The sequence below is a fragment of the Saimiri boliviensis genome, chromosome 7 (assembly GCF_048565385.1).
Source record: "Saimiri boliviensis isolate mSaiBol1 chromosome 7, mSaiBol1.pri, whole genome shotgun sequence".
NCBI lineage: Eukaryota > Metazoa > Chordata > Mammalia > Primates > Cebidae > Saimiri > Saimiri boliviensis.
The window spans coordinates 121,529,424-121,541,835 of NC_133455.1; the positions used below are offsets into that span (position 1 = coordinate 121,529,424).

The 12,412-nt window shown below is 55.6% G+C and overlaps 1 protein-coding gene across 1 annotated transcript in view; it reads right to left on the reverse strand.

Moving 5' to 3' along the window:
* Positions 1-2,688: 2,688 nt before the first annotated feature.
* The window catches only part of CACNA2D4 (calcium voltage-gated channel auxiliary subunit alpha2delta 4), a 124,173-nt gene continuing 114,449 nt past the window's right edge, over positions 2,689-12,412 (reverse strand). Inside the window, exons 31-38 of the mRNA XM_003934481.4 lie at positions 11,979-12,054; positions 11,323-11,375; positions 10,949-11,001; positions 10,638-10,658; positions 8,287-8,404; positions 6,337-6,449; positions 5,969-6,051; positions 2,689-4,446 (exon numbers count right to left, since the gene is read on the reverse strand). Coding sequence (XP_003934530.1) covers positions 4,342-4,446; positions 5,969-6,051; positions 6,337-6,449; positions 8,287-8,404; positions 10,638-10,658; positions 10,949-11,001; positions 11,323-11,375; positions 11,979-12,054 — 622 coding nt within the window. The 3' untranslated portion in view covers positions 2,689-4,341. The remainder of the gene's footprint in view (positions 4,447-5,968; positions 6,052-6,336; positions 6,450-8,286; positions 8,405-10,637; positions 10,659-10,948; positions 11,002-11,322; positions 11,376-11,978; positions 12,055-12,412) is intronic.

Here is a 12,412-nt window from a genome sequence, read left to right on the forward strand (position 1 = left end):
CTTCTGTTGTGTATTTTTTATTGCCATTCAGCTTACCTCCCCTTAGCTTTTGGCACTTTGTTGAAGCTCTAATTTAAATACTGAGATTTAAGAAACTTTTGGAAACTTCCCAGTTGGGATGCACAAATCAAGCGCTTATGCCCAACTCCTGTTTCCTAACTCAAGCTTTCATCGTGACTTGGACCAGGTTTAGAATGGAGGGGAGAGTAACTCTAAGGGACAGTTCTCAATTTATTACTGAAGTTTATAAAAATAGTCTCTGATGTAACACTTGATGCCAAAGGATGTGTTGGAGAACTGCTGATGTCATGTGATCATAATCACAACCCTTTGAGCCAGTCAGGATTTTCACTCTCATTTTATAGATGGGGAAACTGAAGCTTAGGAAGTTTAAGAGTGACTGTAGTGCCAGCACTGTATTGGAGAAAAGAGTGAAGGGGAAATCCAAGAAGAAAACATTTCTTTCTGTACTTAAGTTTACTATTCTGATTAAAAAGTCTCATGTACGTTGACTTAAAGGTTTTGGGGCTCATTAACCTAGTCCCTTCTATGTTAGAAGAGGATCTGGTTCAATTGGTTTTTGAAATAAAAGGAAATGCCAACCCTTTTGCCTTAAGTAAATTTAGTTTTTGGAAGGGAATTTTCAGTATTGGGACACTATGTTCGCTCTGAATTCTCATTTTTGAGTGTAGATACAATTTTAGAGTGTCCCATACATTATCTGGGTACGGACACTGGATCATTTCCTGCTTTTGACAAACAGTATTAGCTGAAGCCTGCTAATAAACCACTTTGTCTTTTCCTGGTCTCTTACTAAAAGCTGTCTATATGGCTCCTGTTACTCAGGTGATGTTACGTGGATGGTGTAGAGAAAGTAGGTAAGGATAAGTTTGGATTCTGACTTTACGGAGTGCCAGGGCTCCAGTTGCCTAGAGAAGCCTCTGGGTAGTGTTCCTTTAAACCCATCCCAGAAACAGCATCCACTTCTTGAATATTCTGCATTAATTGTAGTGTTTCATTTTGTCCTTACCTGGGAGGGCATGAACCATTTGCTAGCCAGCGCCACCCCCCAACACCCTATCTAATGTACAAATCTGTTCTGCCTTCAGCTGTTCGATGTGGTGAAACAAGGCCGGCCTGGCTCACTCATGTAGGACTGCTGATGATGGCACGGGTCACGGAGGGGCAGGAAGGAAGCTGCCCGAGCATGCAGCCTCCTGTCACTGCCGTCCTATCGTCCCACGTCCCTGCCTTGCTACACTCCCTGGAAATGAAAAGCGTAGCTTCAGATCTTGGTTGTGTCATTTGCCATGGAGCGTGGGCAAGTGGCCATTTGCTTGTCTAGCCTTGGTGTTCCGTTAAAAAGAGGTCAACGATACATCTTCTAGAGCAGGCGTCCCCAAACTACGGCCCGCGGGCCTCATGTGGCCCCCTGAGGCCGTTTATCCAGTCCCCCGCCGCACTTCAGGAAGGGGCACCTCTTTCATTGGTGGTCAGTGAGAGGAGCACATATGGGGCGGCCCTCCAACGGTCTGAGGGACAGTGAACTGGCCCCCTGTGTAAAAAGTTTGGGGACGCCTGCCCTAGAGCCTTCGCTGAGATGCTGTTGCTCCTCTAGATCATTTCCTCAAACTTCCCATAGCGATTGGGGTTTCTGCCAATCACTTGCGGAAATCATTTCCTTGCTCCAACTCCTTCCGTTGGCGGACTTTGTTTACTTTCCTGGCCTTAAATGATACGCTCGCTTTCTTGCCCCCTGCCGCCGAACCAAAACTTCACTGAGCATTATGAAATGGTTGAAGCATTTTCCCTGAAAGCTCTTCTATTAAAATATACAACATTATTAGGGTAGATTGAGTAGTTAACATGTCCTTGGTACTGAGGAAGGAGGATCTGACAGCATCTTTGAGTTCCTGGTCCTTCAAAGGTGTACAACACTAAGATTTCAGTAATTATTCCCTCTATTAAATGACTTAGGTTCCAACCTCGTGTCTCTGAGCAGGTACTGGGCTTTAGCTTAAGCCAGGCTGCCACCTGCTGTCCATTAGTGGTTCTGCTAAAAGAAAAGGAGGGGTTGTTTGGACTTTCAAAGGCAAAGCTTAGGAGAATATTCTGTTCTCCAAGGTAGAGAAGGTTTATCAGAAGTAGTTTTTCCTTCCAATGGTCTTGAAAGGGATTCCCCTTGGCCATGCAGAGACAAATAGGACCCGGAGGAAGCCGGCAAAACAAGGCCAGAAGCTGCTCCAGCTTCCTAAGCTTGCCTTTTTAAGAGTCGATAAATTTGCATGAGAGTGCTTTTCCGGTTTGGGTGGGGAAGATAAGCCTTCCAAAAAATGACACTGGGTTGGTTATTGTCCTAGAGACACTGCTGGTCGGTCTCTGTGAGTTAGTAGTTGGGGTTAAATGCAGTTGGAGTGCCTTAATGCGAAAGAATCAGCAGCAGGTGGGGCGGCCACAGCCTTGGCAGGAAGTGGCAGGGCAAGAGTTAGGGTGTACTCACCCTGCTGTGTGCAGCACAGGTGGGGCCTTGTGACACACAGTTGCCACACTCAGCAATGGTGGCCCAGGGGCTGGGAAGAGCTCCTTGCTGCTTAACCCCCCTGGGCCTACTGGACACCGTATTGTTCCTGGCATCTAAATTGTAATTTCCTTGTCCCCACCTCCATGAAACAAGGTAACGTAATGATAGCAGTTAGAATGTATTTATTTAGCGTTTACTATATGCCAGGCAGTTTCAAGCATGTTATGTGAGTATATCACATTCAGTCTTCACAATACTCTTCCAATAATTTTGAGGCAATTTTCAACTCTCCTGCAGTTTCTATAACATGCTACTAATGCTAGTATCCACTTTCAGGGGGCTGTCGTGAGGATGGAATGAGCTGAAACATGTTATTTGGTACGTGTAAACCTTAGTGTTCTAGCATTATCCTGCCACTTGAACTGGCTTCTCTGAGCTGCAATGTCTTCTGCTGTAAGGGGGCATTAATTCTGCCCTCATGGGGTTATTGCAAGACATGACGATAAGAGTGACATTCTGTAATCTATAATGTGTGTTTTATCGAGTTGGCCTACTCTAGAGGGAAGTTAGGGCTATTTGCTGGCAGAAAACTTGAACAGCTTGTACTTTAAAGTGTGGAGGCTGAGGGTGATGGAGGAGCAGGAGGAAGGGCCCCCAAAGCCCCACATACTATCCAAGCTCATCACTGGGGTTGGTTAAACTGAAAGATTTGAGGCCTCTCCCAAATTTCCCATGGTTTTGCCCTTCATGTTGCTCTCACTGTGGAGATTGTTGTCTCCTGGGATCCAGGTCTTGGGGTTTGGTGGGAGGAGGAAGCTGCAGGGCCTTGGGACCCTGGGGGAGATGTGTGTGCCCTGGGGGTGAGTTCCCAGATACGGCTTCCCTCCCAGTGGACCCTGCTTAGCAAATTGGAATGTTCCCACAAGTTCCAGTCCTAAGGATTTCACCCCAGGGACAGAGTCGAGTGGATTCTTTTGTACATCAGCGGCCAGAAAAAGAGTACAACAACTGCTCTTTTTCACTATGTTACAGCTATTTTTGCCGTCCCCTGAATGCACATCAATTTCCATGCAGCAGTTGGAGATCCCTACTGGCTTGTCATAGATGCAAACTTTCCTTTAAGTTAGGGCTTTGTAAAGAAGTTTTGGGAAGTTCTTCAATAACAACTTCCCAAAACATCAGATGCAGCCCTGTCGATATTTCCTAAAAGGATTTCATATCTTTCTCGTTCTTTACCAATCCCTTACCCAACCTCCACCCCTGCACCCCAACACAGTCAAAACTTTTGTGAGCAGCAGCTAGTAAAGTGAGCTGCGTTGCCTTCTACTTGAGCCTCCTTTGGGGAATCTATGCTTTAGTTGGGGCATGTTCTTGCTTTAGCCTCATCTCTGCAATTGGCCTCATTCTGCTGCTTTTTCTCAGTACCAGGAAGTCCTTGGGTTCTACTGGAGACCACTCAGAAGCATCTGACCTTTTTTTGGCTGGGTCTGGACTGTGGCGTACAGGAGGAACTAAATTATTTTGTCTTGGTCCAAACTGGTGTCATGTTGAGAGGATACAGGAAGGTTAGAAGGATGCTCCTTTCGAGACCTGGGCGGATGGTATCGGGCACCACTGAGCATCTTGCAGGTGGTGCCAGGTGAATGGTTTCTTGTTCCATCCAGCATTCTCCAGAGGCAGGAGCCACCAGCCCAGGATTGAGAGGAGCATTGATCTGGGGGTGACCCAACTGCAGTTAGTTGCATCCCATTTCAGTGCTGGCTTTTTGGGATAGTTCTGGAAGGATCACCTTGCCAAAACACAGGTCAGGCTGGGTGGTGTCACCTTAGGAGTTGGGGCAGTAGCCCCCAGGCACACAGAGGCATCAGGAGTAGGGGCGGCGAGGCTGAGGTGTCTGAGGCACCGCCGCAGTCCTGGGCGTTCTCCTGCGAACCCAGAGCAGAGGTGAGAGGGCAGCACTCAGAGGAGGAACCCCAAAAAGGGAGGGGCCTCCACCACTAATGGGGGCCAAAATCCTGGGGAAAGGGGAGTTTCAGAAAGCCGGGGAAGCACTGCCACCTTCTTAGGCTCCTACCTTTTGGAGGAAAGCAGAGCCTGGCCCATCAGCCTGGGAGTGGGGGATCAGCCTTCTCTGCTTGCCCCCAGGCTTGGAGTGGCTGTAGGATCATCCTCTCAGAATGGCTTCAGGAAAGCCCTGAACTCTGGGAGCATCTCTGATGGGGATTATTCGGGGCAGTCCTGCCCAACAGACTGGACTGTGTATGAAGCACCCAGCTCAGGATCCATACCAGCCACTATGACTATTATCCACGTGACAGCCTCCTCACATTGCTCAGATCATTCAGAGCTAAGTGTAGTGGGAATGCAGGCAAGATGGGAAAGTGGCATTCTAATTCACCCAGGGCCCAAACCCTAGGAAGCGTGGCTCTTTGTTAAAGCACCTTGGATCCCAGTTGACTTTGTATTTTAATGACATAGGGGCTCTGCTATGTTTTCACACCACCTCTTCAACAAATGTGAAACGTTTTCCCTGCCCCACTCTCTGGACACCAGCTGGACGTCTGTCCTGTAGTTCAATTCAAGTCTGACACTATCGAGAGTTTAGCATTAGATCCCAGAAGTTACAGGGCTCAGTCCCACAAGGTGGCGCTCACTTCAGATACCAATCGCAAGCCCCTGGTCTCCTGTCCTGCAGACTGGCTGTAAAGCTAGGGTTCCCATGACCCCGTCTCAGGCTGCATGATTTGATAGTGTGGCTCACTGGACTCAGGAAGGTGCTTCCCCCACCATTACTAGTTTATGATAAAGGACACAGGTCAGGCAGCGGAGAGGAAGAGACATACAGGCCAAGGCACGGGATGTACAGAGCTCTCACACCCCTTCACCATCCCGGACGCTCTCCAAACACCATTGTTCAGGGATTTTGTGGAGGCTTCATTTCGGTAGACATGATGGATTAAATCTTTGCCCCTTGGTGATCAACTCAACCTCCAGCCCCCTTCCTTTCCCAGAAGCCAGGGGATTGGCCAAAAGTCCCAACCCTCTAATCCTGTGACCAGCCCCATGCTGCCTAGGGCCCCCGGCCACCAGTCATCTAATTGGCATACAAAGACACTCCCCTATCATTCCAGGGGTCTTAAAGGCACCTGTGCAGGAACCAGGGACTAAGACCAAATACTGTAACAAAAGCTGCACCTGTCACCCTACTCATTCAGGAAATAGCAAGGGTTTTAGGAGCTTGCCAGGAATCAGGACAAAGACCAAATGCCTGTTTCTTATTCTATCACAGTGTCACGGGGTATAAACACGAATGCTTCCCCCAAGAAGCACAGGCACAGGTGTGTTCCTTGGTATTCATATGTGCTCCTGGCTGCAGGGGCACAGGCCCAGGCACAGAAGGCTCGGGGGTGAAGATCCAGCCCACCCTCAACCCGCCTCAGCCCGAACCTCTGGATGGAAGGCGTGGCAGGAGTCTGGTCGCCGGCGGACCTTCTGAGAGCGCATCCGGTCACATTTGACAGAGGCATTATGTGCAGAAGCCACTGTTAAGGTCAGCATCTCAGGACGGGAGCCCATTCTGCAGACTGCACCAGGGTCTGGAAGAACCTGCCCTGGTGCCATCAGTTGCCCTGCAAGCAGCTTCGAGGTCAAGAGACAGCACTGGGGCTGGGAAGGATTAGAGAACACGTAACGAGCCCTCTGGAGGATGGATGGGTGGGGATGGAGGCTGGCCCCGCTGCTCAAAATCCAGCCCCACAGGCACCTCCTACAGCCCCCGTCCCCCACCCCACACATCCCGGAGGATTGCAGGATATATTTGACTTCTGTCGCCTCCTGCAGCACTGGCGGGAAGATGCTACAGTCACAGGTGGGGTCTGTGACCAGGAGGAGGAGGTTACTGTTGGGAATCTGTTGCACCACAAATACCCTGCAGCAAAGAGAGGGAGTCGAGGACGGCTCGGTGGCCACCACGAGAAGGGCTTCTAGGGAAGGAACTTCTGGAGACTTTAGTGTGGAGTTGGAGTGACAGGGAAGCCCGGAAGCATGAGGCAGGGTGGGTCAGGGGCAGCTATGGGAAGGGGCTTGGGCAACGGCTCAGTCCTGCCGGCCTTCCCCACAAGCCTTTGCTGCTGCATTCCCTTTCCTGGCAGATCGGAGAAGGTGAGGAAGTCCAAACTGGGCCGCTTTGGAGAGTGCAAAGAGTTGTTATTAATATATGCAGGGACAACAGGCGTAAATCAAGACCATCCCGAGCAAATGGGCGGGTGAGGCCACGCTAGCTTTGGGTGAGGGTGGTGGGGTGGGCCTGGGCCAAGCGGCAGTGCTGGAGGTTGGCCACCAGGTGGCGCAGCGGTCCCGCGCTCGCGAGGCCGCCTTGCGAGGGGTCGGGTGGAGCCCGCCCGCCGCCTCCCAGCAGTCACAGCTGCCGCCTACCGAGCGCCTCCCCCAGGGTGGCACGTGCCCAGCACAGCCACGTCTACTCAACCTTCACGGCTCGATGTGAGACCGGTGTTGTGCCATTTTGTAGATGAGGAAACGGAGGCTAGAGGAGGCGAAGTCACTTGCCCACGGTCAGGAGTGGGGAAGAACTGAGCCAGTTTTTTGTTTTGTTTTGTTTTTTTTGAGACGGAGTCTCGCTCTGTCTCCCAGGCTGGGGTGCAGCGGCGCGATCTCGGCTCACTGCAACCTCCACCTCCCTGGTTCAAGCGATTCTCCTGCCTCAGCCTCCCGAGTAACTGGGACTACAGGTGCATGCCACCAAGCCCTGCTAATTTTTGTATTTTTAGTAGAGACGGGGTTTCGCCATGTTGGCCAGGCTGGTCTCGATCTCCTGATCTCCTGATCCGCCCGCCTCGGCCTCCCAAAGTGCTGGGATTACAGGCGTGAGCCACCGCGCCCGGCCCAGAGGCAGTTTTAAGCTCAGGTCTGTCTACTCCAAGCCCTGAGCGTCACTCCGACCTCTGGCTCGGTCCTTCGCCGAGCCCCTGCGCTAAGTGCACCGGGGACGCTAGTGCCAACCCTCAGCCCTGCGCCTACCCCGTGAAACCCCGCGCGGCATGAGGTGCAGGGAGAGGCGATGGGACCCCCATGCCAGCGCCGCAGGTGCTGCGCTCTAAGTGGTTTGCCGCGGGCCTGGGGGTCTAGGGACCGTCTGGCGAGCCGCACAGCTGGCTGCGGCGACCCTGGGGGAGGCCGCTGCGTTCCCAGGGTGGGCGCCTTCTCGGGCTGGAGGGCGGGGGGCAGCCGGAGAGACCCTTCGGTCTGGCCTCCTTGCCTCCCCGGGGCCAGGGCAGGATGGAGCTGGCGGCTTCCACCCAGCAGGAGGCCTGGCAGGGCTGCGGCCGGGGTTCCCAGCGGCCAGGACCTCGCACACTTTCTCTTCTCACACCTCCGCTGCCTCCCGACTTCTCCCCTGGCAGCTCAGCCGCAGGCGCTGTCACCGCCTGGGCCCGGCCTGTGCCTGCGCGGGGGCGAGGGAGACCCGCTGGAGGGCCGCCGCGCAGAGACGCCTGGGGTCCCTGCGGCCTCGGTGGGGTGGGCTCGCCACACAGGGTCTGGCCTCGGGACGCCTCTCCCCACCCGCCTAAGGCAGCACACCCGACTGTCCGGGTCCCCAGCCGCCCTGCCCGCCTCAGACCTCCCGCCTCCTGCGGACGGTGGGGGAAGACCCTGGGCTTGTGGCCTTGTCCTTAGGGGCGGCCCCTCCTCCCGGGGTTCCAGGCCCCGCCTAGACTTGGCCGGACAGCGGCGCCCCGGGCTCTCACTTCCGGCAGGCCCCGCACTCGATGATCCCGTTGGCCTCCCGGATGGCCGGCTGGTACACGAACACGGGGTACTCCGTGTCGCAGGGCTGCAGCTGGTCCTGCTTCTTCTGTTTGTGTGCTGCGGGCAGACCGAGACAGGGCGTCACACCAGTGAAGGGGCCTTGGAGGGCCTGCCCTGCGGTGACCTCGGCCAGCACTCCCAGCAACCCTAATGTTCGCCCCAGGCCATTTGCAGATGGCCCCTCCTCAGGCAGTTCTCAGGGTGCGTGTGGGAGGAGTGGGTGGGGGTGAAGGGTGAAGGGGGGGAAGGCACATGGAGTCTCTGAAGAGAGTGGCTTCACACGGGGAGGGCCCGCGGAGGGACCCTGGCCTCACTGTGAGCTGGGGACAGTGCACCATCTCCAGGCCTCCTTCCAGCACTCAGATCCCGGGAGAGGAGTCTGAGGGGGGAGCAGAGGCTGTAGGGGCACCAAGGAGTGGCTTGGGGGGTACTTAGGAGCACCACCCCTCCCTTCACTGTGGACAGACCCAATGCAGCTCCTGGGCGATGCTGCCGGGCCCACGCTCCACCCATCATGCCTGAGTGCCTGGGGCGAGGGGCAGCTGGGCAGGTGGGCTCCAGGCCTGGGGCTGCTGAAGCCTAGAAGGCGCAGCTGCAGGCACAGGGCTCCTTGGGGGATGTGTGATTTGCCCTAGCTCCCTGAGACAGGGACAGAGGGACTCAGCCAAAGGCTCTGGAGGACGCAGGTTCGTTTCTGCCCAGAGCCCCCACAAGGTGGACACATGGCAGAGCAAGGCTGAGCACAGGCAGGGACTGTGCCCAGCGCTCCTGTTCCTCCCAAGGCTCTCTGCGTGACCTGCCTGTTCTCAGGGCCTGGCTGCAGCAGGGAGAGGGCTGGCAGTGTGGCCCCCGAGGGATAGGCCTCTGTGTGTGTGTGTGTGGGTGGGGGCAGGTGTGAGCTACCTTCCCAGGCTCACGCGGAGTCCCACAGGAAAGCATGGGTCTCCTCTCCAGCCAGAGCTCAAAAGCCAGAGGTCACCGGCCGGCATGCAGAAAACTCTCATTGAGAGGAGCAAGCCCAAGGCAGCCAGGGTTGTGGGTTTTGTCCCCAGGGCTAAGTACAAAAGCCTGCCTTATAATGGCAGGGTGGAATGGTGTCCCCAGGGTCACACAGTAGAAGGAGCCACAGCTCCTACACCCTGGCCTGGGACTCCAAGTCCAGTGCTCTTTCACTGAGCACACTGACACCTGAGTAGGACAGGCCAGGCCTGCTAGGCCAGGGGGAGGGGCTCCAGGGGACAGCTGCCCCAGAGAAGAGAAATTCTGAGCAGGCAGATTGAGGGGAATCATCCTCAGCTTTTGCAAGATGCAGCTGCTGACAGAGAGAGACAGAGGGGGCAGTGTCCCCTCCTCCCCCTTGTGTTCCTGTGCGGGGGGCAGGGACCTGCTTCTAAGTGACACAACATTCCTGGTTCCTTCACTGACACCTAGGGACTGAGAACGCCTGGAGCAGCCCCGCTGATCTGGGTGTGAGTCCGGAGGGACTCTGGAGACACAGCCGGTAATGCTCTGAGCCCAGAGGCAGAGGACGCCCCAGGCCAAGGCCAGCAGGAGGGAACGAAGAGCAAGCCAGAGAGTGACCACAGCAGAGATGAAGAGATGGGACAAGCTGGGGACAGCCCAGGCGGTGGGAGGTTCTGGAACCCCATGGCAAAGGTTCTATGAACACAGAGGAGCTGAGCAGAGCCCGCTGAGGCAAGATGGCCTCCTGTGGTCATGGAGCACCCAGGCGCCCAGGGAATGAATGCTTTGAAAGACCAGGCTCATTGCCACCCTGTGCGTGTGACCAGAGCCACCAATCTTTTTGTTGGGGCTTCTCATGGTCACTGCCTCTGGGGACTGTGTCCTCAGACACAGGGTCCTGGAGGGGAATCATCCTGAGAGCTTCCTGGGGCCCTGGACTCCTTCCAGGAGTCCCGCTGAGGGCTGGTATCACCTGGGCTGGGGGCGCTGCTCTTTGCTTCTCCAAGGGGTGGGCTGGCAGCTGCTCACTCATACGGGCTCACGGCTGCCCGGCCCTGCCACCCTTCCTCTTGGAATCTTACATGTTCTCACCCAAGGGGAGGCTGGAGTTTCTAATTTTTCCTGGGGCCTGACTGTCCTCATGTGGGATGAGATCTGGGCTAGACTCCCCAGTCCCTCAACCCCCAGAAAAGGTGCTTTAAACCGGGAGAGCTCAGCCCTGCTTGGGGTCCATTCCTGGGACAGGTCATGGAGGTCAGGTTCTTTGTGGCTCCTGCTGCATCCCCAACCCTCCGCCAGCAGGGGTCGCCTCCGAGAGGCTACTTACAGTGATGGAAGACACTTTTGGCTAGCCGGGAGGTGAGCCCAGCACAGGATGGACACGGCACAGGAGAAGCATGGTGGCACATGAGGGCAGGATGTCATGGGGTGGTGATGATGGCACATGAAGTGGCGGTGTCCCAAGATGATGTCACACACAGAGCCAGGAGTGAGGGAGGTGATGAGAGAAGGCCACGCAGGATGAGATGTGAACAGCAATGCCTCAGGGTCGCCTATCCCCACCGTCACCCACCACACAGGGAGAGACCAAAATTCCACTGCCCTTCAGCACATGGCCCTGCAGCTCCGCGCACTCACCCTCGGCCCCTCTGTCGTACCAGGAGCCCCAGACGCTCCACTCCAGCAGGAACCTGTCAGACACAAGACTGAATCTCGGAGACCTCAGAGTCCTCTTGGGTCCCCAAGGGGCTGGAGTATCCCTGACGGCCCCCAGCCCATTCCTTCTCCTCCAACACACCCTCCTCCCTGCTTGAGGGCTCTGGGGTGAGCAGTGAGGTCCCTCCCAGGGGCAGCGTGCAGGGAGGAGGTGATATCCAGGGACGTTGCCCTCCTTCCCCGGGGTCTGGGAGCAAGTGGGTTGTCCTGGAAACCTTGCAGCCCCTGCTCAAGGACACCCTCCTAAGCCACCCTCGCATGCAGCCCTCCACCAGTCCCATGTCCACCCCACTCACAGCACCAGCTCCTGCAGCAGCCACCTGGTCGCCATCAAGAAGGCAGAAATTGGCTGGGAAGGAGAGAGTGCACAGCGCTCACACCTAGGTCCAAGGGTGAGGGTGTCCCCCACCCCAGCACCACCCTCAGAGAGACCAGAGGGCTGCCCCGCCACTGGGAGGGGGTGCAGCAGAGCACAGGCCCACAGCCCAGCACTCCCCATCCCCCTACCTCCCATCTGCCCTGCAGAGCTGAGCTAGCAGGGAGATGCCTACTGCAGGTCAGACATCTCGGGTGGGGTTAGACATGCCCCTCAGGAGGCGAGTCAAACCCTCATTCTGGTGCTGCACTGCTGAGGATCCCTGGTGGTCTAGCGGCAGCATCAGGGGCTGAGGCTGGGGCAGGCTGCTTTGTCTCCACCAGAGGCCCTGTTAAGTCACAGCTACCAGAGCAGTCTCTTAAGTCACAGCTGCCAGAGCAGAAGCCCCAAAGCGAGACCCACAGGCCTGTCTGGGAGTGGGACAGGGCAGTGGCTCTGAGCAGAAGGTGGAGATGGTCAAGGAGGGGCCCTGGAGCTAGATGCCCAAGGTGAGTGAGAACAAGGACCAGTGACCTCATTCCAGGACAGGGCAGAGGACTGGCTGGCTGGCAGAGCGAAGGGCTGGGTGACACTCACGCTGACCAGGGGCTGCGCTGCGCTGTGGTGGTGACTCGAGGGTTTGCACATGGCCTGGTAGTCATACATGGTCACTCTGAAAATCAGACACAGGCTGTGATGAGTTCAAAGCCACCCCCATACCCTGCCCCTGCCTCAGGAGGCTTTACTAGCAGAGCGTCCATTCACTGCAATTCCTGAGGGCGCCTGAGCTAGGACAGCAGATCAGAAGACAGCTCATGCTGAAAATTACATTTCTGTGCTTGGAATGGTTTAAAGACAATGAAGAGCAAATGGCTTTCCCTTTGAGCTGGACGGTTTTCCCTCAAGGGTCTGAGCTGCGGGGTCCCTCCCAGGGATGCCCATATGACCTAATGCCCTCCCCACATCACATGGATGCCCTGGCTCCATAAACGTTGCTTTTGGAACTCTTTGGGGCACCCACTGTGCATTTT